Genomic DNA, 26,737 nt, shown 5'->3' with positions numbered 1-26,737 from the left:
TCATCCCCCGACCACCCCCCACCCTCACGCAATCCCGTTCACAGTCCAGGTAGGCTCTTCCTGGTTTCACTCATTCATTTACAGTGGTAGGTCTGTCGTGGTTATTCATTGTCCATACTTCTCAAAAAAATTGATGCCAGGCTTCTTCAATATTTGTCTGTGTCTCATCCACCAAGTGTGTTAAGTATTCCATATCATATGGCTCGGTGTTTTAAGACCCATTCCTTTTCTGTAGGGGCTGTGTTTCTCTTCCAGCCCTGAGCTATACAGCTTTTGGCCGCAACCAACACAGTACGTGCCATGTGTCCCTCTTCCTCCCCCATATACTTTTCATTGTCTACCCCGAAGAGTTACAGTAATGGGGGACAATTTCCTCCGTATCCCATCCACCACCTCAAGCCGTCCCAGGGCTGATTGCCAATACTGCTGTATATAAGGACAGTCCCACCACATCTGATAGTAAGAGCTTCGTAACTGCTTGCATTTCCAGCATCGTAAGTCTGCACCCGGGTACATTTGTGCTAGTGCGTTCGGGGCATAGTGCCTGCGATGTATACGTTTAACAGCCTGTATCCTATACTGTAATTCTATCGTGGACATGTTAGTGCCTTTACATATCTTGGTCCATAATTGGTCTGAGATGTCCCTGTTCAGATCCACCACCCACCTAGCTCTCGCCGAGAGGACCCCAACCTCATCACTACACCTAAGCTCCCAATACAGCCTAGCGATATGCCCCTTTGTATCGGTATTCTGCAGTAGTGCCTTCTCAAAGGTCGTGAGTTCTCGCCTCCGATTATTTCCCCCATCTCCATTCTGTCATCACCCCTTTAAGCTGTAGGTAACGGAATACTGAATGTTTACCTATGTGGAGGCATTCTACCAAACGGTTCAGGGGAATACAGTCCCCTCCTGCCCACATCTGTCCAGCCCAAGTCAAACCTCTCTCGTATCAATGTTGAACCTGTCCCAGGTCAACAATCCGATCTCGTAAGGGCAGAGCCCGAATGCAACTTAGTGGTGAGGGCCATGATGAAAGCCAATGAGTGGCATTACCCTCTTTCCACACCGACTAGAAAACCTTCAGGTTGGGATGCGTCAACACTCGTCTGGGCATCTCCTCCTGGGGGACCCACAACCATTCTCCCAATGTAATGGCGCTAGGCTCGAGTTGTCCGTATGGACATACTGATTCCGTGTTCCCGGGTCTAGATGGCGCACCATTATTAGCAGCTGCATCGCCTTATAGTATGCCTCTATATCTGGAAAGCCCACCCCCCTCCTCTTCAGGCGTGCCATCCAGGAGAAATTCAACCTACCCCAGCGCTGCAGGTCCGCCCCTTATTCTGTCCCACAAAGGGAGATAGTTATTTTCAAAGAGATCTGTCATCTCTTGTAATATCTATCCCCAGGTACCTGAACCCTTCCTGATGTGTCTGTAAGCCAAGGCCCTGGACGTAGTCCCTTGCAGCTTGACTTCATTTCCCCTGCATAAATGCCACTGACTCAGCTAAATTTACTTTAAACCCTGTTAGGGAGAATTCTCTGTTAAGGCTAATTTCCCAAACCTAGTGAGTCCCCCAGCAGCTTTGCTGGATTTTTGGGGTTTATTTTTCTCTCCTGCTAAGAGTGAGACTCTATTTCTCCCACTCTTAGACATGATTTGAGGTGTTCCTTTGACTTTGAATGCGTTTTATGGGCTATGGGGTCCTTTACCCCATAGGGCTTCATGTGTTTTTGGTATGTGGGTTACACAGCACCCTCAGTGCAGTAACCCAGGGGTGTCATAGTGACCCCCAAACATAGACTCCATACCCTGGGACTTACTACTGTCTCCCAGCGCATGTAAAGTCACCATTGGCTTTGCTAGTCCCAAATTATGAACAGAAACCAGTACAAACCATCATATTGTGGATGTACTGGTCGGGGCAATTCGATTGCCCCGGGGTCTGTTGTTAGAGGAGGCACGTCTCTGCCCCCCCGATCGAGTTTTGGCTGGTGGCAGTGGATACTACTTTTTATATTCGACCGCAAATATTTTCCTATGGGATTTTCCCATTGTTCGAGGCTACTACTTTTTAATATAGCCTCGAACATACCGCCGGTTTATTAAATTAATATAAAATCACTGGTTGGTATTTATTGCCGAAACTCGGTTCCAAAATGGCTTTTGTGTTCGCTTCTGTGACTCCAACCCAAGTCGGGCCCTTTGTTCCACTTTTTGGCGGGCTTCTCCACAGAAGCCTCCAAAAGCGGTGCCACTCTGTCCGGGTACCACAGCGGGTGCGGGAGGGGGTTTAAGCACCCTGGACTGAGTTGCCTTGGCAACTCAAGTTGCACTCTTGTGTGACTGGCCTAAGTGGTGAGCCGCCCGGCTCAACATTTAGCATGTTTGATTGACAGCTAGGCTGAATGAATGGGGGTTTGCTGCATAAAAGCAGGGCTTTGGGGACTGGAACGTCAGAAGTCACCACAGGACCTAAAGAATCCGAAGAGGGAGAAGCTGAGCCGACCTGCAACGACGACACCACCGGTGGAGCCCTGCTGAACCGTCTCACCACTTTTCCCGACGACAGAGGAGATCTCCAGCTCGGAGAGTCTTCTTCCTTTGACTGGTGGGGATAACCAGTTTGCCCGTCTTTTCGCCTTCCCGGATCCTCTTGTGGCCGCCTTGCCTGTGCCAAGCACCCCGGCAACTGGGACACCACGGTTTTTCCACTACCACGAATAAAAGGGTCATACCTTTTAACCAGAGAACTCCGTGGCTGGTTTCTTCCCTGGCAGTGCAACGACCTTCAGCTTTCCTCCACGTCGAGACCATCTCTTCCTCTGGATGACGCCGTGACTTGCACCTGCTGCCAGGAACAACTGCCCCCGCTGGAGGATCCTCTCCACTTTGAAGGTACTGTGTTCGCTTGGCCTCCCTTGCAATGGTCTGTGTGGGGTGACTCTTAAAGCCTCCACTTACCACTTGGTTTGGCCCTAGGCTGGCTAACTGAACTTTTCTGAGCTGACTTAATTCTTTTCTGAAACTCCCTGCAAGACTTTTCAAGACTTTTAAGCTGCGTGATCTTGGGCGCATTGGTGCTCTGTTCTCTCTAAGAGGGAGCCTGGCCTCTGAACTTTTTGCTCACAAGTAGACTTGACTTTCCTGCCTTGATGGGTGCTTCTAAAGTATTGTGTTGTGTGCTTTTCCTAATTTCTGCCTTTTCCCTCCCTTTTTCTTAACTTATTGGAGTGCCATCTCTAGTTAAGCCCTCAACTCTGTCTCGAAATAAGTGGTGTTAACTAAGACGTGTCTAATAAGGAATAAGGGATGTACATCTAGTAATAGTGACTGTGTGTTGAATCTACTTACCTCTTTTTGTGCTAGTGTAATTTACAAGTGTGTCTTTAAATAAATAATTATATGCTTTTACACCAAAGCTCTGGTCAGTGTTTGCTTGTACTACTGTGTCTCTGTACCTATTGTGTATACTCTGCATACTGCCTAACTCATCTTGAGAGAAGTCTGACTGCTCAGCCACAGCTACCAGGTAAATCTGGGTGCTACAGACTGCTACCAATTGGGTTTACTGCCAACCACCTGCAGTCCTAAATCTTTTGCAGTGGGCCCTAAGGGAACTGCACAGGTTTCTGCCTACCAAACCCAGACAGCTCACCATATTCCGCAAGAGCCCTCAGGAGATGAGGAACTGACCTGCATGGGTTAGTGATGTAGAACAGGGCATTGTCGGCAAAAAGGCTTATCTTATAATTCGTATTTCCAATATTCACCCTGTGATGTCCTTGTCTCCCTGTACCACCACTGCCCATGGTTCCATAACTAAGGCATATAACTGGGGTGGCGGGGGCATCCCTGTCTGTGCCCCTCTGTAACTCCAGAACCCTCGTCATTCCCCCATTGACCACTATTCTACTCTGACCCTTGGTGATGAGTACAGGGCCACTATCCAACCCAGCCACTTGGGTCTCAAGCCGATTTTCTCTAAAACAGCGTCGTAAAGGACCACCTGATCCGATAGAAGGCCTTTTCTGCGTCAAGCGCCAAAATCATGGCCCCATTGTGGCCCACCTCAGGCGCATTCATGGCGTGCAGTGTCTTGTGCATATTGTCCGATCCTTGCCTCTTGCGCACGAATCCCGTTTGGTTGGGGTGGACCAGCTTTGGGAGATATACTTCCAATCTGAATGCCAAGATTCTAGCGAATAATATTCCAATCTGGACGCCAATATTCTAGCGAATATCTTGGCGTCGTGTTAAGCAATGAAATAGGTTGATATGGAGAGCACTGTTCCCTGTCCTTAACCGGGTTTAGGGATGATAGCTGTCAATGCCTCCTGAAACGTGGGTGGTACATTTTCTGCTCCCTCTATAGAGTTAAAAACCGGAGCGAGTAGTTCGGCGAGAAGCTCCTGAAACTGCCTGTAGAAATTGGAGATGTACCCATCCTCTCCCGGAGCTTTGCCCAGCCTGAGATGGCCTATCGCCTTTCGCAGTTCAGTTACTGTGATGTCCCCTTCTAGGATCGACCTCTCCTCCCCTGTCAGCTAGGACATGGGGAGCCTATCCAGGTATTTACAGGAATTTCTGCACCCTCTCATCACTTTCTATAGGGGGTTGCATGTATAGGCGCTCATAATACTCAGCAAAGCAGTCTTGTATATTTTCTCTGGCCGCAAACACTTTTTCCCTACCGTGCTTGATCCGTTCAACCCTCCTCTCCACCCTTGCCTCCTGTATTATGTTTACCCAAGAGGGTTCCCGCTCAATCTCCTTTCTCGTAATAGCTGTGTTTGACATATCGTAGCCTCTTAACAACCTCTCCTACCAGGAGCGAGTGCAATTCCTGTCATTTGCCCTCATGTCTTTAAGAGCACCTTCCTTTTCGTCTCCGGCTGTGTCAGTCTGGCCTGCATGTTCCTAAACTCCCTCTTATCCGTCACTCCATTACGGCTGTCTCCCTCTTTTTCTGTGCCCCCTCCACTATGAAGGGGCCCCAAAACATTGCCTTGGCCGCCTCCCATACATGTTTCATATGGGTTGCACCATTAATATTTTTTGGGAAGAAGCAATGCATTTCATTCCCCATAAAGTCCCAGAAGATGGGATCCCTCAGGAGGCCGTCATTACAGTGCCACCAGAGCAGTCTTTTGTCTCTCCCAACCCAATATTCGGCCGTGACCATCTCATGGTCAGACCACGTCACTGTCTCAACCCTTGGGGAAGTGGCAAAGTCTCCCTACTCCTGAGGTGTCAATAGGTCAATTCTGGTGTATTTTTGGTGTGGGTGGTGGGAGGGGAGAAGGTGTAGCCACCCAACTGCGGGTAGTGAGTTGTCCAAATATCGTCCCAGAAATAGTCCTGAAGCAGCTCTGTGAAGTCACTATGGGACCTGTCTTTCGTCCTCTTCATATCTTTTTGGACGGACCACCAATCCAACATTGGTTCTAAGATTATGTTGAAGTCCCCTCCCACCATCATGGCATCTTCGCCCCAGTCCTCCGGCACTGCACACACCCTCCTTAGGAATGCCTCCTGATTCACGTTGGGGGCATAGACTGAGGCTAGGGTAACCACTTTCCCCTCCAACCGGCCCTTCACCGTTATGAATCTGGCCCGAGGCCCCGCTTGATTTGGACCTCCTTCAGGTGGGTGGATTTTTCCATCACTATCCCCACCACCTGCTTCTTTGAGGTTGTGTGCGAGGCCCAGTACATCTGCCATACCTCTGCTCCCTTAAGGGCCCTTTCCTCCCCCTCACGGTAGTGGGTCTCCTGGATAAACCGCACCGCCAGTTTTAGTTTACGGAGTGTTAGGCAGAAACCTGTGCAGTTCCCTCTGGGACCACTGCAAAAGATTTAGGACTACAGGTGTTTGGCAGTAAACCCACTTGGTAGCAGTCTGTACCACACAGATTCACTTGGTAGCTGTGGCTGAGCAGTCAGACTTCCCTCAAGAAGAGTTAGGCAGTATACAGAGTATTCACAATAGGTCAAAAGAACACAATAGAACAAGTAAACACTGACCAGAACTTGGTGTAAAAGAGATATAATTATTTATTTAAAACCACATCTAGAAAAACACACAGGCACTAATAGTAAGCAATCCAAAAACACGGTCACTAAAAGATATACACTCCCTTAAAAGAATATTGGACAAGTCTTAAGTAAAGCCCCACTTATTTTCAGACAGCGGTGAGCGCTTAACGTAGATGGCACTCTAATAATTCGTTTTAAAAAAGGGAGAGAAAAGCAGAGAATAAATTGAAACAGATCCCAACACTTTTTCACGAACACAACAAGAGGGGAAGGAAAAGTAACACTGTGAGTTTAGAGTCAGTAGGCCGGATCCGTTTTCAGAGGATCAAAACGAAATGTGTCCAAGGTCACACAGTTGCAGTGCCCTAAAGTCTTGTAACGGTTCAAAAAGGAGTTGGACCAAAGAAGGGGACCAGTTAGAGGGTCAAGGCGGCCAGCCCAGTCCAGAAGGTTAAGGTTTTATTATTACCTTGTCGCAATCTTTAGAAAGGGAGGCCTGGCAGACATGGTACCTTAAAGTGGTGAGAATACTCCAGCGGGGGCAGTTGTTCCTGGCAGCGGATGCAAGTCGGTGCTTCGTCGGGGAGGAAGACAGGAGTCTGTTGCACTGCCAGGGAAGAAACCAGCCACAGAGTTTCTCAGGTAAAAGGAGCGGTCCGTTGATTCGCGGTCCAGTGGTAAGTGGCTATCCGGTTGCCGGGGTGCTTGCAATGGGCAATTCGACCACAAGCCGGTCTGGGGTGCGAAGAGAAGAAGGTAAACTGGTTGTGCCCACCAGTCAGGGGAAGAAGCCTCTCCAGCCGGGAGATCTTCTCTGTCGTCGGGAAGTGGTGAGTCGGTTCTGCAGGGCTCCACCGGTGGTGTCATCGTGGTAGGTCGGCTCAGCTTCTCCCTCGTCTGATTCTCAGGTCCTGTGGCGACATCTGAAGTTCCAGTCCCCAAAGCCCTGCTTTTATGCAGCACACCCCCATTCATTCAGCCTAGCTGTCAATCAAACATGCTAAGTGGTGAGCCGTCCGGCTCACCACTTGGGCCAATCACACAAGAGTGCGACTTGAGTTATCAAGGTAACTCAGTCCAGGGTGCCTAAACCCCCTCCCAAACCCCCTGTGGTACCCAGACAGAGTGGCACCACTTTTGGAGGCTTCTGTGGAGAAGCCCGCCAAAAAGTGGAACAAAGGGCTCGACTTGGGTTGGAGTCACAGAAAAGAACACAAACGCCATTTTAGAATCGAGTCCTGGCAAAAAATACCAACCGACGAATTAATATTAATTAAATAAACCGCTGGTATGTTCGAGGATATGAAAATTAAATAATGAAAGTTGGTAGCCTCGAACAATGGGAAAATCCCATAGGAATATATTCACGGTCGAATATAAAAAGTAGTTTCCACTGCCACCAGCCAAAACTCGATCAGGGGGGACGGAGACGTGCCCCCTCAACTAACAGATCCCGGGGCAATCGAATTGCCCCGACCAGTACGTCCACAATATGATGGTTTGTACTGGTTTCTGTTAATAATTAGGGACTAGTAAAGCCAATGGTGACTTTACATGCCCTGGAAGACAGTAGTCAGTCCCAGGGAATGGAGTCTATGGTGGGGTGTCACTATGACACCCTTGTGTCACTGCACGGAGGGTGCTGTGTAACACACATAGTAAAAACACGAGACCCTCTGGAGTAAAGGACCCCATAGCCCATAAAACACATTACCAGTCAAAGGAATACCATAAATCATGCCCAAGAGTGGGAGAAAGAGGCTCGCTCTTGGCAGGAGGAAAAAACAAACTCCAGAAATTCAGCAAAGCTGCTGGGGGACTCACTAGGTTAGGAAATTCAGCCTAAAGAGAGAATTCTCCCTAACAGGCTTCACCAGCCGTGTAGCCCTGGGTTTCTCCGGGCAGCAGCGAGCCCCCTCGTCGTTGGGTGTCTGTGCTTCACCAGGAGCCCATCTTGTGCCTCATGGCCATCGTTCAGTCCACCCTTTTGCAGGCCGCAGCTCTTCCTAGGGGGAGTCGCATGCACGGTTCTTGGGCGTCCCCTTCCTTATCGCACACGGGGCACGTCCTCACTTGCTTCTACCCACTTTGTTGTGTGCTCTGTATCCCCAGCTTTCTGTCTCTCTGTACTTGTGGTGGTATGACACGAGGGGAAGGAGTTATGGCACCCGCTTACTCCTCATCGTACCTCAGCAGGTCCTCACTTGTCCGTTTTGCTTCTCCAATAGTGGAAGCACAGTCCCACCGTGCTCTGCTGCTCCACTGTTTTCACAACACTGTTGCTGTAGGGCCAGGATTTTCCCGCGCTTCCTTCTCTGGTGCCAGGATCTTCCGGATACCACATTTAGGCCGCCTCCCTGCCTTGTGGGGGTCTCGCCTCCAACCCAAGCCTCTGAGTCTCTCCTCTGTTCGCCGCCGGTCTGGAGGCACCTGGGGGGCAGCCCCTTTCCCAGCCGCTCTGGTCTCTTGCAGGTGCTTTCCTTCCCACAGGTGGCCCACAGCTGCCCTGTTTCTTCTGTTGGTCCTCCGCCCTGCAGGCTGCTGCGCTTCCAGACCGACGCAGCAGGATCGCTACCTGGCCCCTCGGGATCGTCCTGGTACCGGACGTGTCGCCACTCGCACTGTGTTGCAGCCCTGTTTCAAGTGATCACAATTGCGGGGGTTGTATGACCGAATTAGTCCGTTCGTGTCGCGGGGTGCGGAGCCATCTTGGTCCTCGCCCCCTAGCGGTTTCCTTTTCCCCGTTTTGATGCCAATTTTAAGACAAATCCATCAGTGTTTTATAGAAAACACAGCAACATGATAAAGTTGGGCTTGAAAGATGCAAGTTAAGTAATACCTTTAGATACATGTCTATGCTTGCTATGTTTCCATCACTAAATGTTTGTGGAAAGCATACTAGAGCCACCCTTATCAGCATCTGTTAGATCTGTCAACATTCTTGGTGCTCCGAGAGCCTTTGTACCAAGATGGTTGAGAATGGCAAACTGTTAAGTGTACACCTAATTTTATGCATCTCTGTCTCTCAGAATAATTGCAGCACTCTCCATAGAGGAAAAGGGCTTATTCCGCGAGAGAATCCGTTTCCTGGACAAGAAGATCCAGCCTGGTCTGACTAAATTGCATTGGGCTTCCAAAGGAGCATCAAACCTTTTCCTTGCTGACTGTCGACTTCAATGCAGTAGGGTAAGTACTCGCATAAAACTATCTTGTGAATGGTCTTTATATCTAGGGATCTTATACTCTTTTGCCAGTGCAATTCCAATTCTATGGGGATAACAAGATCACTTCTCATGCACCCATCTTCTTGGGGGAGTGTCATTGTTCCTTCAAATGATGTCAAGATATAGTGCAGGCTAGAGAAGATTTATTTTATAGGTAAGCCATGTTTTGTAGCAATCTAGAAACAGGACTGATACACATTCTGATTGAATGTATTTATAAAAGGTAACAGACTCACTCCCTACAAGTTCCCTTCGCAGTGAAGCCTCATTTACTCATTGAGGTGTTGTTCACATGGTTGTCTTGCACTTGTTGGTCGAAGAAGTGCTAACCACCACTTAGACTGAGTTACACTTCATTTCATTGAAGCACGTTGGTTGTAATTTTCCTTATGGAGTACAGCAAAAAGCATGTATGGCAGAGCAGTGGCACAGAATGTGATTAATACTTCTGCCACACCATTCGCTGCACCATAGAAATCTGCATGCATGCCCACCCGCATCTGAGAAGTGCAAAAATAAGATGTAATGTAGATTTTGTCTTCATTTTACTATTTGTATTGTAAGTGATGAAAACACAATATTTACATACGGGTGGAAGCCCAAATGTAAATGGTACAGTCCCCTCTTTGCAGGTTATGCAGATTTGGAAAATGATCCTCTTTGCGTAGGCAATGTAGAAGTACTCAAGATAGGTGTTGCAATGCAAGCAATTCATGGGAGCATCATTCTCTGCCTTAAAAAAAATAATGTTAAAGAAGTCATTTGAGTTCCCAAAAAACATATTTCTCCAGCATGGGGTCTGGCATGGATTCACATGCTCATGAATATTCCCCGTCGTCAGGCTGGGAATCCTCGGTAAAGAAAAAACCAGTATCAGTTTCGTTTCTGATCTGTCTTTCGTAGTAATAACCAATCACTGGTCTCTGCGTCATACTGACCACAGCCAATGACTGCCCTCTACCTAAGCACCGCCGCTGGCAGCCATCTTCAGATTTTTACCGCACGTTCATGTGTTGGGTTCCTCGTGCTATTGCTCTCGAGCGTTAGTGCTAATTTTTCACGTTTTTTTTTCAAAACTTTGTTTATTCCGGTCAAAAGAGCCTCAAGCTCCACCGACTCTCCATCCGATCAACGGGGACCCGTGTCGGATTCGTCTGCGCCCCTCAAGGGTGAAGATTTCGTCGAGCTACGTTTTGGAGGACTCCAGAAGCTTCTCAGGCCCGGACATGGCCCAGGAGAAGGGAAGCTCGACGCCCGGAAAGCTGTTCAGGGTCTGCCCTGGAAGCCAGCTGCAGAACGTCTTTAAGGAGGACGAACACTCCTTTTGTCTCTACTGCTTACATGAGGACAAGACGCACGTGGAGAAGGACTGTGCGTTTTGCGGCAATATGTCGGAGCGGACCATGAAGGACCGCCACCAACGCCTCGCCAACTGGCTGGAAGGGAAGAGCCCGTCAGGCGAGAAGAAAAGGAAGAAATCCGAGCGGTCTTCTAAGACCTTTGAGGACGCCCCGGCGACGGGGGTCCAACACAAGGCCAAGCACCGCGAGTCCGCTGGCACCGGGAGCGCCGAACGGTCGGGCTCTACGGGCGCCAGGCAGGGCGCACCCTCCCCGGCACCTTCAGCCACGAGCCAACGCTCTGGGTCGGGTAAGAGGAAGGGTGAGCACCCGGCGAAGCTCCTGGAGAGGCCCCGGTCGAGCTTGAAGGCCCCATCGGAGGGGGAGCGAGGCAGTGTCCCCCCCCTCAAGGATAAGGCGGTGAGCGCACCTAAGGTGGTGAAGGCCTTAATCCATCCGGCCAAGCCCTCTATCGATACTGTCGCGGCGGCCCTGGCTCAGCCTGTGGAGGCTACACCAGTGGTGGCGACCTCGGGGCTCAGAGTCTCCCTGCCACCTCGGAGGGAGTCCTCTTTTGTGCCCATCGATAGGACCCCCGTGAAATCCCCGGTGGAGAAGAAAAAGGGGGGGCAGGGCGTCGTCGTAGATTCGGCTTCAGAGGAAGAGCTGATCGAGGTCTTAAGCCACGGCCTTGGCGTGGATGAAGACCGGCCCGTCGGGATGGAGCCCGACGCAGGTGACGACGACAGCGTCGAGGGTGCCGACGGGGCCCCTGATCGCCCGTCGGATTCCCCTCTGCCAGCGCCGCAAGACAACTCGGCGGCCATTTTGTTGGCTATACAGTCCTTATGCTCAGAGATAAGGACAAGACTACTGTTGCCGACGGAGGAGCCTCTCCCGTCGGGGGATCCTGAACCGGGACCTTCGGGTGTTCCCCCTCCCAAGAAAAGAAGGATTCACCCTCCACCTCCTTTTCAGCCGTCGCGACCCGTCCTGCCCTCCTCCCCGTCCACCCGAGGGGATGATACGGGGACTGACACGGCAGCGACGGGTACGGACGACGAGGTATACGACGAGGATCTCCCGTCGTCACCTCCCACCAGGGCCTCTCCGCCCGACGAGATTGGATCGTTCCACTCCATGATCGCCAGGGCATCCAAGCTTTTCCAACTCTGCCCTGAGGAGAAGAAAAAGGAAGGATTCCTTTATCAACGGCGCGAGGCCAAGAGGAAGACGGTCCTCGCGGTGCCTCTACTGGACGACATTTGGGATGAGGGCCTCGCCCTCCTCAAGAACCCTTCCACGACGCCAGCTAGAAGAGACCGGTACGAAAAGAAGTACCGGGTCCCGGACGCGGCCCCCCTGTGCCTCCGGGCGCAGCCTACCCCGGACTCTGTCGTTCTCCGCGGCGGCCAGGAAGAAAGCGGGGGGGGGGGTGCGGCCTCCACTTCGACTTCCCCACCGGACGGCGAGGGAAAGAAATTGGACGCTATGGGACGCAGGGTCATCTCGTCTGCAGCGACGACGATTAAAGTGGCCAACGCCTTGGCTATCGTGGCCCGCTACGACAGGGAGCTATGGTACAAACTGGCTCCCCTGCTGGACTTCCTACCGGACGACAAGAGGGTGGATGCCCTGGAGATCCTACAGGAAGGTGAGGTGGCGTCGGACCACGCCATCACTATTGCGACGGACATCGCCGACACTGGGTTTTGCCAGTTGGGCAACGGCGTGTGCCTTAGGCGGCGTGGATGGCTCAAGGCTACGGACTTCCGTCAAGACGTACAGACCAGAGTCCTGGACATGCCGTTCGATGGGAACAACCTGTTTGGGAAAACAGTGGACGATTCCCTTCAGGCCATTAAAGCGGACACTGAGACGGCCCGGGCCCTTGGGGTTCTACAGCAACGACGGACGCCCTTTCGGAGCAGCGGAGGCAAGGGCACCTCCAAAGGTTCCGGCGGCGGTTTCTCTACCTACCGTCAAGCGGCCCGCTCATCGTCTCAAGAGGCCTACAGAGGACGAGGCAAGTCTGGAGGACCCCGCCGTCGTCGCCAAGGAGGTCAAGGCGGCAAAGCCTCGTCGAAACAGGATTGAACCGGCCGTGGGGTCGGGCCCCCACCGAAGCACCCCGGTGGGAGGCCGGCTGGCGAGCTTCGTCAGCGTGTGGGAGTCCATCTCCACCGACCGTTGGGTGCTGGACGCCTTGGCCCGCTGCTCGAGTTTCAAAGAAGGTGCCCGCGCGTCCCCCCCGTGGCCAGGAGAGAGCTTCACGTCCCTCAGCTTCTCCTGGAGGTAAAGGCGTTGCTCAGGAAGGGCGCCATCGAACTCGTCCCAAAGAGGCTTCGGGGCTCCGGAGTTTACTCGAGATACTTCCTCGTGAAGAAGAAGACGGGAGGATGGCGCCCCATCCTAGACCTGCGACGTCTGAACAAGTTCATCAAGGCACAGAAGTTCCGGATGGTCACCCTCCAGCATGTCCTGGGTCAGCTGGAGGAAGGAGACTTCCTGTCGTCGTTGGATTTGGAGGATGCCTACTTCCATATTCCCATCCTAAAGGGGCACCAAAAATTCCTCAGATTTGTGGTCCAAGGGCGTCACTACCAGTTCAAAGCCCTCCCCTTCAGACTACGGTCGGCACCCAGGGTATTTACCAAGTGCCTTGCACCGGTGGCGGCGCAGCTGCGCCGCGAGGGGATCCACGTCTACCCCTACCTGGACGACTGGCTCATCCGAGCCAAGACGAGGGAGCTCGCCGTGGAGCACACGGCAAGGACCGTCCAACTTCTCACGGACCTGGGATTCTCTGTGAACTACGCCAAGTCCCACCTGGTACCCGCGCAAAACGCACCTTTTCTGGGAGAGAAGCTCGACACAGTGTCCCTTCTGGCCTCCCCGTCGGAGGAAAGGACCAGGTCCATCCTGGGCAAGGTACAGCGGATGTTGGCTTCCGACGCGGCCAAGGTGAGGTCCATCAAGTCCCTCCTCGGAATGATGTCTTCTTGCATCTACCTCATTCCCATGTGCAGGCTCCGGATGCGCCCGTTACAGGAGTTCCTGGACGCGCGCAGGATCCAAACGATGGGCGGCTTCGAGGAGAGGATCACACTCGACGAGAGTTTCCGCCGAGCGGTCCGGTGGTGGGGCACCCACGCGCATCTGACGGCGGGCATGGACTTCCGGACCCCAGACCACCAGGAGACAGTGACCACGGATGCCTCCCTGGAAGGGTGGGGAGCGCACACAGAAAATCTGCACGCGAGAGGCCTCTGGCTCCCGACGGAGAAGTCCCTCCATATCAACGTCCTGGAGCTCCGTGCAGTGTTCTGGGCCCTCAGGTCCTTCCTTCTGTCCCTCAAGGGCAAGGTGGTGAGGATCTTTACCGACAACACCACCACCATGTTTTACATCAGGAAACAGGGCAGAACCAGGTCCCCAGCACTGTCCAAGGAAGCGCAGGACCTGTGGCATTGGGCCGTCGCCCAAAGGATGTTTCTGGTGCCGTTTCATCTGGCAGGGATAAAAAACACCATCGCCGACTCACTCAGCAGGGAGCTGCGCTCGTGCCACGAGTGGGAACTACGGCAGGATCTAGTGGATCGCCTCTTCCGACGGTGGGGCACACCCCAGATCGACCTGTTCGCGACGGCGATGAACTCCAAGTGCCAGAGATTCGCCAGCAGGTTTCCCCAGGCGAGGAGCATGGGCGATGCTTTCTCGTTCCCCTGGGAGGGCCTGTTCCTTTACGCGTTCCCTCCTTTGCCACTGCTAATCCGGCTCGTCAACCAGCTCAAGAGGTCACGGTGCAGGATGATCCTCGTCGCACCTGCGTGGCCGAGGCAGATATGGTTCCCGGACCTTCTGGACTTGTCAACGTCCCCGCCAATCAAGCTGCCGGTGGACGCGGATCTACTCTCCAGGGAAGGAGGCGCCATCCTCCACCACGATCCGAAATCGCTGAACTTGCAGGCCTGGCTCCTGCAGCGCTAGAGTTTGGAGGATACGACATACCGGCCGACTGCAGAGAGGTTCTTGCAGAGGCCAGGGCGTCCTCGACTCTTAAATGCTACGGACACAAATGGAAGAGGTTCTCTGTCTGGTGCCACGCACAGAAGATTAACCCTCTACGCATTACGGCTCCCCAGGTACTGCCGTACCTGCTGACGCTGGCCAAAGCTGGACTGGCACACGCGTCCATCAAGATTCATCTTGCTGCGATCTCCCGATACACCAGAACCACGGGGCGGACGTCCCTGTGGTCTCATCGTCTGGTGAAAGAGTTCATGAAGGGACTGTTCAGATCGTTCCCGCCGGTGAAGGCTCCGGCCCCGGCGTGGGAGCTCAACGTGGTGCTGACAAAGCTCATGGGACCTCCGTTCGAGCCTCTGCACTCGGCCCCGTTGAAGTTTCTGTTGTGGAAAACAGCGTTTCTTGTGGCCATCACCTCCGCACGACGGGTGGGAGAGATCCAGGCCCTTTCCTGCAAGGCCCCGTACTTGACTTTTCATGACACGAGGGTAGTTCTCAGGACGCACCCCTCCTTCATGCCCAAGGTACCGTCGGACTTCCATCTCAACGAACCCTTGGTGTTGCCTGTGTTCTTCCCGTCGCCTTCGTCGCCGGCTGAGAGGACTTTGCACTCGCTGGATGTGGCTAGAGCGCTGAAGTTCTACGTGGACCGCACAAAGTGTTTTCGGAAGACGTCACAACTCTTTGTGAACTTTGGACCTGTCAATCAGGGGAAGGCTCTCTCGAAGGCTTCCATTTCTAGATGGCTCTCCGGCTGTATCATGTACTGTCATTGGTTGGCAAACCGACCGCTGCCTGGCCGTCCGAGAGCCCATTCCACCAGAGCGATCGCAGCTACCACGGCGTTCCTTTCTGGTGTGCCCCTGCTGGACATATGCAGGGCTGCTACGTGGAGGTCGACGCACACCTTCACGAAATTCTACTGCGTCGATCGGGATTCCAGGGAGGAGTCCAGGGTCGGCCAAGCAGTGCTGCGCAACCTGTTCGCCTGAGGTGAGCCTGGTGAGGAGGTAAGATGCTTAATGTTGAGTTTGATGTAATGCTTAATGTTGAGCCTTTGCCACCTCCCGTGGTTGTGCATGTGTGTACTGCTATGTATTCTTTATTCATGCGCATGTGAATCCATGCCAGACCCCATGCTGGAGAAGGAACAAGTTACTTACCTGTAACTGTTGTTCTCCAGCATGGGTCTGGCATGGATTCACATGCGAACCCTCCCGCCTACCCCTCTGCGGCTCTTCACTTGGTCATACTGCCACTTCACGTGCTTCCAAATCTGAAGATGGCTGCCAGAGGCGGTGCTTAGGTAGAGGGATGGCAGTCATTGGCTGTGGTCAGTATGACGCAGAGACCAGTGATTGGTTATTACTACGAAAAACAGATCAGAAACGAAACTGATACTGGTTTTTTCTTTACCGAGGATTCCCAGCCTGACGACGGGGAATATTCATGAGCATGTGAATCCATGCCAGACCCATGCTGGAGAACAACAGTTACAGGTAAGTAACTTGTTCCTTCTGTTTCTTTCCTCTACTTACCACCCTTTTGATTTTTTTATGTATCAGTTTGCCATGAGGCTTTTCCAGAACTGTTGTTCTTGTTTGAGGCAGAGTGGCAAGTTGGTGAAGAGATGATTGTGAAGGGTGGTGAAGAGAAATCATAGAGGGCTGAGTAAGTTTCAGCATTCAGAGTCCAGAGTAGGTTTAATTTCTTTTGTAAATGTGTTTATTCAACTTTGCAATAGGCCTAAACATTAAATTATGACAAAGTATGCAGATTGTACATCAAATCCTCATCTACAAATAACTAGCAGTCATATTTCTTTTTCTTTTAACTTTTTATTAGAATTTTTACATATAACAATTGAACCTTAAACATCTCCCCCCTTTGATCCGGCAGTCCGTAATCGACATATGTGTTCTTGAAGGAATCTATTCCTTGATGTCTGGAGTCAGTGCTAAGTAGTGGGCTTCTGCTCAGTCCTCGTGGTATCTCCCCAGCTCTAGCCCTGTCAGAGTGTAGCCTACTATGCCCAGAAGACTCATATTCCTTGGGAACCAGGCAACCCTCGCTCCTTCTTGTAGGAAGTCCAGTAACCTTGACCAGTCTGTGCGAAATGCTCTGTATTCCTCCTGGAGGGAGTATGTATGTCACTCCATCGCCACACATTCATGTTCCAATGGGGTGTCCTTGGACTTCCATTTTTGCGCCAGCACTAGTGTTCCTGCCATCATCATGATAATGTATACTTTGCAGTCTGGCTTCAAAGGGGACCCATCCAGGCCAATCAATGCCAAACCTCTATTACTACCGCCCTTCACCCCAAAGACCTGCGCTATCGCCTCTTGTATGCCCTTCCAGTATACATCTATTTGATGGCAGTCCCACCATATGTGGCTCCACGTTCCCTCCCCTCCACATTCCCTCCAACAGTATGTCGATTCCCCCGGGTACATTTTTCCCCCAGGTACATTTTGTGGAGTCTTGTAGGCGTTATGTGCCACTGAAAAAGCATTTTTATCCGAATCTCCCGTATTAAGAGGGATTTTGTGAGTTTGGGAATGTTTGCCCATAATTGTGGCCACTCCGTCTTCTCTATTGTTTGCCCCGTGGATGACTTCCACTTTTTCATGTAGGACATGGGGGTGGCTCTTCGCGTGATTTCACTTGCACGTAAATATGTACGCTAGCACACATCTGTCCCCTGTTGCACCACACATGTTAAGATATTTTTTGAAGGGAGTTAGTTGGTTAGTTCCTGCTTGTTTCATGATGGGATGGAGCAACCAGTAGCTCATTTGTGTGTAGCGATCTCTCTGTCTCCCTCAAAGCAAAGTCTAGTTTACATTTGTCGAATTGTTTGACATTGTCCCCCTCGAACATGTCTCTAATCTTTGGACATCCCCCCTGTTTCCAGTTGGTAAAAGTGGAGGTTTGGTGTCCCGGTGTGAATTGTGGGTTATGGAATATCGGGGGGAGAATGGGGATGGATAGGAGGTGATATGGTCCCGCTTCGTGGCCTCATCCCATAAGTCTGCCACCAGAGAAAAGATAGTGCTACTGTACATTTGGGGTGATCTATCTACTTTGGTTTTTCTGAGTATCCCTTCCAAGTTTTCCCCTGCTACTGTAAGGTCCATTGGCCTCCATATCTTTTCCTGATCCTCGTTTTGCCAGTCTTGGATAACTCTCATCTGGGCTGTCAAGTAATAGGCCTTAAAGTCTGGTTCCCCCAGGTCCCGCCTACAGGTAGGGAGTTTCATGAGCCTAGCGGCCACCCTCAGAGCTCTATTAATCCATATAAATCTGCTCGTAATTTTTTGGATTGCCCTGAAGAGGGTGGGTAGTACATGGACTGGGAGAGCTGAGAAGTAGTATAGTAGTTGAGGGAGTATGACCTGTTTTAAGACATTTATTCGGCCAAGCCATGCAATTGTTAAGGGCCCCCAGTCTATCAGTTTGGACTTGAGATTTTCTTGAAGAGGTGGATAATTTGCTTGGTATAGTTGCTCCACCGATTTGGCTAACTTGATTCCCAGGTAGGTTATGGAGTGTTCCACCCACCTATAAGGGGAGCCGCTCTTCAGTTCTAGTACTGCTTCCGTTGGAAGCATGAGATTGAGAACCTTAGATTTGCACAGGTTTATTTTTAGCCCAGCCACCACTCCAAACTGACTAAGTTTGTTTTCTATCGCCCCCAGGGAGAGCTCTGGTTGGGTAAGTGTTAAGAGCATATCATCCGCGAAAGCGGCTATTTTGTGCAGAGTCCCTGCAAACTTGATTCCCACTATGTCCTTGTTAAATGTTACCGCTACTAGAAAGGGTTCTAAGTGAATTTCATACAATATGGGTGGGAGCGGGCATCCCTGCTTGGCGCCCCACTGGACTGCCACTGGGTCTGATACCTAACCATTTATGGAAAGCCTGACGAGAGGGTGTTGATAATTGGCCCTTACCCTGTTCATAAATTTAGCACCAAAACCCATCTTGTTTGTGGTTGCGAACAGGAATACCCACTCCACTCGGTCGAAGGCTTTCTCAGCATCTAAGGCCATGAGTAGAGCATTTGTGAGCTTTTTCCATCAGGTGGACTGTCCTTCTAACATTGTCCCCCGTCTGCTGCCCCCTGACTAAGCCTAATTGATCTGGTTGAAGCACCCGGGGAAGAATTTGGTCAAGCCTGGTTGCCAGAATTTTTGTGTGGATTTTGGCGTTGACGTTGATCAGGGCAATTGGGCGGTAGGATCCGCATTCTGTGGGGTCCTTGCCTTTTTTGGGGATAAGGACCACCTTTGCCTCTTCCATAGACTTGGAGATGGCCCGGTCTATTCCAAACTGACTAAACAGTTCTGTCAGGTGAGATATTAGCTTTTCCCTATGCGTCTTATTAAAATCTCCAGTGAAGCTCTCTGGTCCTGGGTATTTGTTAATGGACAGCGCTTTTATTGCCACCCGAATTGCTTTGCCTGTTATGTCCTGCTCCAAGGCCTCCCTCTCCCTCTCCACCTCGGTTATTTGCGCCAGATCCCTCTTTTCTAGGTAGAGCTCCCGTGATGATAATAGGGGGTTGTCTGATCTCTAAAGCCTGGAGTAGAAATAGACAAACTCCCTCTCAATGTCTTTGCTATTAGCGCTGGTCTTACCCCCTCCAACTTTAATTTTCAGGATAGTTTTGTCCTTCTCTTCCCTCCTCAACAGTCTGACCAGCTATGCTGCTCTTCGGAAATTCTTTCGGCAGAGGGCGCCGTGCGTCGATGTCGTCGAGTCAATGGTCCCTCGAAGGCCTCTGTCGAGGGTGAGGTCATCGGATATATAGGTAGAACGCGCAGCGCCCGTTGGCCACAGTTCCGTTTTTCCGCAGTATACGTTGCTTCGGAGATTCAGCGCCCCTCGAGTTCTGTGAAAGAATAGTAAAGAACAAATATGTCCTAGTCATCGACGCTGACCACGACATCGAGATCGGGTTTCGAAAAGTGCAAGTCGTGCGGTTCGAAAATGTCGATCACAGACCCGCACCGAGAGGGTTTGTGGTGCCTTGGAGAAGGCCACGACATGGAGGCCTGTACAAAGTGTCAGACGATAACGGGGAAAGCCTTGTGAGAAAGGAGGGGAGGCTGTCCTGGGAGGATAGCTTAACGGCAACGTGCGTGCCTTGGAAGCAAGACGACACGAAGCAACACAGGTTCGATCCCCCGGTCCGCGCTTAGAAACCTCTGGGTGTTTAAGCGCGTTATAAATATGCAACTAAGACAAAAAAAATAACAATTACGCAACTAAAAAACGAACAATTCCTGTAACAGCGCCTCGATGCCCGCGGGCTGTGTGAGCGCTTTAAAAAAAAAAAGCAAAATGCAAAACTACAGGTAGGTCGTAAATCCGACCGTAAAGCCTCTAGTGTCGAGTCGAGGTCCCGTGAGGAGAAATCTCCTCGACGCGGAAGGCATCGGTCCAGGTCCCGAAGCGATTCCCATCGCTCGACATCTTCGACAAAAAAAATCGAAGAAACAACGCCACAGGTCCCCCACCACTTCCTCCTCAGACGGGTCCCCAAAAAGGATGAAATGCCCCACAAAACATTCATCCTCCGAAGAGTGGGAAGCATTCAAGGTCAAAATGATGGAGGTGTTTGAGAACGCAAAGCCTCAGTCCGCGCCTTCTTCGGAAGCCGGCCGGGAGCGTCATCGCTCCGACACTCGCGCGCCCTCGAGCCCGGGTGATCGAAAAAGGAAGGATAGAGAACCTTCCTGGACGCTGAGCGAAAAAGACAGCTCGAGTCGAGTCGACCGCTCGAGGTTGCCGACGCCGTCCGAAACCCAATGTACCTCGAAGGGCAAATCTTCGAAGTGCGCCTCGACGCCCTCGAAGACGGCTCTGTCAATGACCACTATTTTGTCGACGCCATCGACGTCTTTGTCGACGTCGACCCCGAAGCCCTCGGCGCCAAAGGCTCCACCTAAGCCAGGCCAGCCAGAAAAAGGGAAAGACAGGGTTACAAGACCTGTAATGCCCTCGGAGCCCTTTGATACACCTCTTCCTCCTCCTCTTCCAGAGAAGGTTTTCAAGCCTCTCCCCAGGAAGGAGTTTTTCAAGTCCCTGACCTCAATTTTTGAGGGCCAGGAAAGATCTGATGAGGAGAATGTATCTTTTGGGCTAGAATATGGCACCCCAAATGTCCCAGAATGCCTGATTTCAGAAGAAAGCAGGATGAGGGACCTGGTGGAATCATTACATAATGCAAGTGGCATTGACACATTTCTTGAATATGACTTTGGCAAACCAGAACCAGGAGAGCATGCTAGTCCATCATACCGTCAGCTAATGATGAAGGTAGTAGATTACTTAGGATGGGCTAGACCATCAGCCCAATTCATCCAGGATGATTTGACAGATATATTGGACCATGGCCCCACCGAAGACCCAGTACTACCCTTTCATGTAGCCCTGCAAAAAAGGGTGGCCAAGAATTCGGAGACTCCGGATTCTATTCCTCTGGTGAATAAATCCTTCACCTCAAAATACCACCCTGCCAGTAGCGACCCTGGCTATCTGTCCAAACATCCCAATCCTGAGAGTCTGGTCATACAGGCAGCCACAGCTTCTAACTAACTATCGTACCCTTCTATCCCTCCAGACAGGGATAAGTGTGTGGATGGCTGGGCACGGAAGGTATTTTCAGCTGGGAGTATGGCTTTAAAATCTACCAACTCCATATGTGCCTTGGCAAAGTTTTCGTACACTCTGTGGGAGTGCATCACAATGGCGGCGGAGCACATACCAGAAGGGGGCGAAAGGGAAGGGTTCCTAGCCATTGTTGGAGATGGGAAGGAAGCCATGCAGGAAACCCTTCAATCTGGATTGGACACTGCGGATACTGTAAGCAGGTCCATGGGCACTAGCACAGTAATGCGCAGATTTACGTGGCTACGGAAGTCGGGTTTCGCACCGGGCGTACAGAACCGCCTTCTGAACATGCCCTTTGACGGGTCTCACCTTTTTGGCAACAAGGCTGACGAGAGCCTTGAGAGGTTGCAGACCTCAAAAGCAGCTGCCAAATCTTTAGGGGCTGCTATTAGGTAACCTCAGCCTTTTCGTGCGCCAGGACAATCGTGGAGGGGACGATCCTATCGTTACTACTCCTCATATGGAAAGGCGAGAGGAATGGCCAGTCAAAGGGGCCAGAGAAAGACCACTCGCCGTGGACGAGCAAAACGTGCAAAGCCAGCTCCAGCTGCAGCCTCTTTGCCATAAGCGGCTGCAACAACCGCCACAAACCCACTTTGAGGACTTGCATCACAAAACACCTGTAGGAGGCAGGCTGTCACAGCATCTGCAAGAATGGCGAGCCATTACTTCAGATGTTTGGGCTCCAGAAATAATAGCCCAAGGTAACTGCCTTCCTTTTCTAACACAACCTCAGAGCAATCCACCAGGAAGACACCCTTTGAAGTTTTCAGACCCGCTCCTGCAGCAGAAAGTTCTAACCCTGCTGGAGAAAGGTGCTATAGAACCAGTACCTGCAGCAGAGAAGAACAAGGGATGGTACTCGCCGTATTTTTTGATCCCTAAAAAGGACTGAGGACTGAGACCCATCTTGGACTTAAGAAACTTGAACAAGTTCCTCAGGAAGGACAAGTTCAAGATGGTTACCCTTTCTCAGATCCTTCAGGCCCTTCAACTTCAGGACTGGTTGGTGTGATTGGACCTCCAGGATTCTTATTTTCATGTGCCGATTAATCTCAAGCACAGAAAATACCTGAGGTTCATAGTTGGCGACTCACACTATCAGTTTCGAGTCCTGCCATTCGGATTGACCTCCACCCTGAGGGTCTTCACCAAGTTAATAGTAGTGGTGGCAGAGCACCTCAGGAGAGGTGGGATTCATGCCTACCCCTACCTGGACGATTGGTTGATCAGGGCACGTTCTGCCGAACAAGCACTGGATCATCTGAAAGTCACCTGCCACTTGCTCCACAGACTGGGCTTCTCCCTAAATTTCAAGAAGTCTCAAATAACACCTTCCCAACAGCTCCAGTACATAGGAGCTGCATTAGACACATCCTTGGGAAAAAGCTTGACTCCCAAGTCGCGGGCTCAAGACATTCTTCAGATGGTTTCCAAATTCCAAAATGCCCAAAATCTTCAGGCCTACGACTTCTTAAGGTTGCTCGGCCTCATGGCATCCTGCATCTTTCTGGTCCCGGAGGCACGTTTGAGGATGAGATCCCTTCAATGGGCTCTAAAGACTCAGTGGTCCCAGTTCTCAGGTCGAATGACCGATCTTCTCCAGATTCCGAACAAGGTTCGACAAGATCTTCTATGGTGGACTTGTTCAGAGAATATCCTGAAAGTAGAACTTTTTTGGCAACCATGGCCGGAGGTCACAGTAGTGACGGACGCCTCACTCAAGGGGTGGGGAGCTCATGCCAACGATCTGACAATCAGCGGTCGTTGGTCTCCATCGGAGTCCAAACTACACATCAATCTTCTGGAGCTGAGAGCCATCAGACTGGCGCTGAAAGCTTTCCTGCCATCTGTCAGGGGAAAAAATGTCCTGATAATGACGGACAACATAGTGGCCATGCGTTATCTAAACAAAAGAGGAGGTGTAGGGTCACTACCTCTGTCCAGAGAGGCAATGCAGCTGTGGTATTGGGCAATTCAGGAAGGAATCTCTTTAACAGCAGTTCACCTAGCCGGGGAGGAGAATATGACAGCAGATGCTCTGAGCAGGCAGCGCATGGTGTCCCACGAATGGGAACTGGCTCAGGAAGTCATTCAAGAGATCTTCGCCCTTTGGGGAACCCCTCAAGTAGACCTGTTTGCGACCGGACTCAACCGGAAGTGCCAAAGGTATTGCTCAAGGGAATTTCCCCCGAGAGGAGCCCTGGGAGACACGTTCGTGGTGGAGGGGAATTTCCCACTATTGTACGCGTTCCTCCGATTCCCGTCATTCCTCAGGTTATCAGGAGACGGAGACGGTTCGGGAACCGCATGATCCTAATTGCCCCAGATTGGGCCAGGAGAACGTGGTACTCAGACATTCTAGACATGTCCATCTGTTCCCCAGTACGTCTTCCTCAGAGAGAGGACCTTCTCTCACAAATGGAGGGTCAGGTTCTCCATCCAGAGGTCAAAACTCTCAGCCTTCACGCTTGGTATCTGAAAGGCTGAGATACAAGGATTGGGACCTTCCAGATAACTTCATGGAGGTGTTGCTTTCGGCAAGAAGGCCAGCAACAAAATCTCTATACCGTTGCCGTTGGAGGAAGTTTTGCAACTGGTACAGAGAAAAGAATGTCGATCCTTTTCTATGTTCTATTCCGGAAGTACTGTCCTTCCTCCTGTCCCTAGCGCATAGAGGTCTAAATGTTGGTACCATTAAAGGTTATCTTGCAGCGCTTTCCATTTTCAAGCGCTCGTCGGAAGAATGCTCCTATTTCAAAATTCCTTTGGTAGAGCAATTCTTAAAGGGACTCACTAATGTGTTTCCCCCTTGCGCAGTCCAAGTTCCAATTTGGGGTTTCAATCTGGTTCTAAAATTCTTAATGTGTGCTCCTTTTGAGCCTTTGAAAACTTGTCCATTAATATTACTGACATGGAAAACTGCTTTCCTAGTTGCTTTAACATCTGCTAGAAGAGTGAGGACAGAGTTGTGTTGAGGGTTAAACCCTCATTTTTACCTAAAGTAGTATCTGATTTTCATTTAAGTCAGAACATTGTGTTACCCGCATTCTATCCTCCACCTCATCCTACTAAGGAGGAGGAAAGATTACACAGGTTGGATCCAAGAAGAGCTTTAAGCTTTTACATCTCTAGGCTGTCCAAGCTTAGAGTGGACAAGCAACTGTTTATCGGCTACACCGGAAGGAAATTGGGTCAATCGGTAACAAAACAGACAATATCACGCTGGATTGTGCTTTGCAGATTAGCACAAAAAGACCCACCAGAAGGGTTAAGGGTTCATTCCACCAGAGGCATCGCCTCTTCGACAGCCCTTCAAAGAGGTGTTCCAATAGGGTCCATTTGTGAAGCAGCAACTTGGTCTTCACTGCACACCTTTTCAAAATTCTATAGTCTGGCTGCTTCACAGTCTAAGGAGCTGAATTTTGGTAAAGCAGTACTATATTCAGACATCTAAGGTTATTGAAAAATCTAACCCCTCCTCCAGAGAAATTGTCCTTACTGCTTTGGGAGTCTATCTAAGACGAGGAATACGTTGGAGGACACAATCCATTCGAAGAACAAGTTACTTACCAACTGGTAATGTTCTTTCGATTGGATGTTCCTCCAACGTATTCCTCATCGCCCTCCCAGCCTACCCCACTGTAGATTTTTCCGGGTTATTGCCAACTCAACTCTCGCAAGGCTGATACCTGTCTACCGGCACAATCTACACAGTACAAAATCAAAGGTGAAAAGGGAAAAACAGAAATGAGGCCAACGGGCGCCGCGCGTGCTACCTATATACCCGATGACGTCACCCTCGACGGAGGCCTTCGAGGGCCCATGTGAAAGGATCTAGCAAAAGTGCCTTAAATCAAATGTCTTCCTCTGTAACAGCCAATTCTAACGGTTCATCTTTCAAGGAGTTTAAAGGAAATAAATCTACCCTTAAAATTAACTAAAGTCTTAAAAGAAACAACTTTGTTGAGGGGACTACAAGTCCCAGAACCCCATGAGTACTGGGACGAAGAAGGCGGCTGAAGAGGCATGCAGTTGCAGTAGTCAGGCAATTAAGCCTTACATTCCACACCTTAAGGATCCTGGGAGGCATAAAAGGCCCCTTCAGGGACAGGCAATTGGAAGGAGCTGGAACTGTGACTGGAGTGCGAGATGTATCTGTAGTAGCAGGCAGAAGACACAAAGCTGCCAAACCAAGCAGAAGTCGGAGAACAAGAGAGATGCTGGAACGTGAAGACAGCAGATTGCCCATGCTTGTTCTGAGAGGGTCCTGTTCCCCCAAATTCGGACGTGCAGACACTGCATAGCAGAAAGCATGCAGGAGAGCTGGCTTTCCCCCATGCCCATGTGAGCCTGATTGCCGTGGTTGTTGTGCAGAGAACGTGTTGGAGACCGAGGTGAGAAGCAGTTGTCAAGCTGTGGGGTCTCAGGAGCAAGAGGGGCTCCATAAACATGTGGCAGGACCGTAGATGCCTAGAGAGAGGAAGGGTGTGGGTCCCTAACAAGTCAGAAGCACTAGAAGTTGTGGCAGAAGTTGTGGAAGTGGTGCAAACCCCCTTCGCAGAAATTTGCAGGGATTCTACTTGGGCTACTCCACTTGCTTTTTGCAAGCATTATGCTTTGAATGCATCACAATGTATTTGCTTGAATCATGTATATACTGTCTTCTCCACCCTAACTATCATTGAGGCTTTTTTGTTTGGCCCCAACCAGTTGGGAAAGAGGGGGAGCAGAACCACAGAGAAATGAAAAAATAACGTTCCTGGTGATTCAGGTTCTCTTAGTCCCTGCTAGCCCTCTTTCACTACACACACTCCAGCCACCCCCAGTAAAAGCATATGCCTGATCACATCTGCCAGTAGACTAAATCAGAAAAAACTGAAGGGAACTGGTGTGGGCAGTTGGTGACGTAGGGGTGAAGGAAGGGACTGGCGCACAGAGGGATATACGTGCGCGATTTAGTCCCATTATGTTCAAATTCTTAAAGGGGCAGCTATCTTTTAGCGACAGCTTTTTCCAACCCATCTCCGGATGCAGTTGTTCACAACCAGTTGTGAAGGAGGGTGAGCAAGATCTAAGAGAACCTGAATCACCATGATGGTAATCATTTCATATTTTGCTTGTTTCTTTAGATACATGCAGTTATTTCCAAACATTGGTTCGTTCTTCGTGAACTGGTTCTGATCATGCTCAGAATGAGGGAAGAAAGGAACCAAAAACAAAATAAACCTAACTAGTAGCTGCCCCTAATTATATCTAACTAAATATATTTTATTAATAACTACTTCATGAATTCCCTAGAAAATAGTAGCAATGTCTTTAGAAACATCTTGGAAAGTAATGTTGCTCATTCCCTTTGCAGACAACATCAAACTTGGTTGTCGTTATGATTTGCCGCTGTGCTGTACAAGGGAGACTCTT

General features: G+C 50.6%; 1 protein-coding gene across 1 annotated transcript in view; it reads left to right on the top strand.

Annotated features, from left to right (window-relative positions):
- Positions 1 to 26,737, top strand: part of DNAH2 (dynein axonemal heavy chain 2) — a 3,498,763-nt gene that overhangs the window by 645,765 nt on the left and 2,826,261 nt on the right. Inside the window, exon 16 of the mRNA XM_069646273.1 lies at positions 9,072 to 9,228. Coding sequence (XP_069502374.1) covers positions 9,072 to 9,228 — 157 coding nt within the window. The remainder of the gene's footprint in view (positions 1 to 9,071; positions 9,229 to 26,737) is intronic.

The sequence above is a fragment of the Ambystoma mexicanum genome, chromosome 1p (genome assembly GCF_040938575.1).
Source record: "Ambystoma mexicanum isolate Mex_15411 chromosome 1p, UKY_AmexF1_1, whole genome shotgun sequence".
Taxonomy (NCBI): domain Eukaryota; kingdom Metazoa; phylum Chordata; class Amphibia; order Caudata; family Ambystomatidae; genus Ambystoma; species Ambystoma mexicanum.
This window is presented reverse-complemented; position numbering and strand designations above follow the sequence as displayed.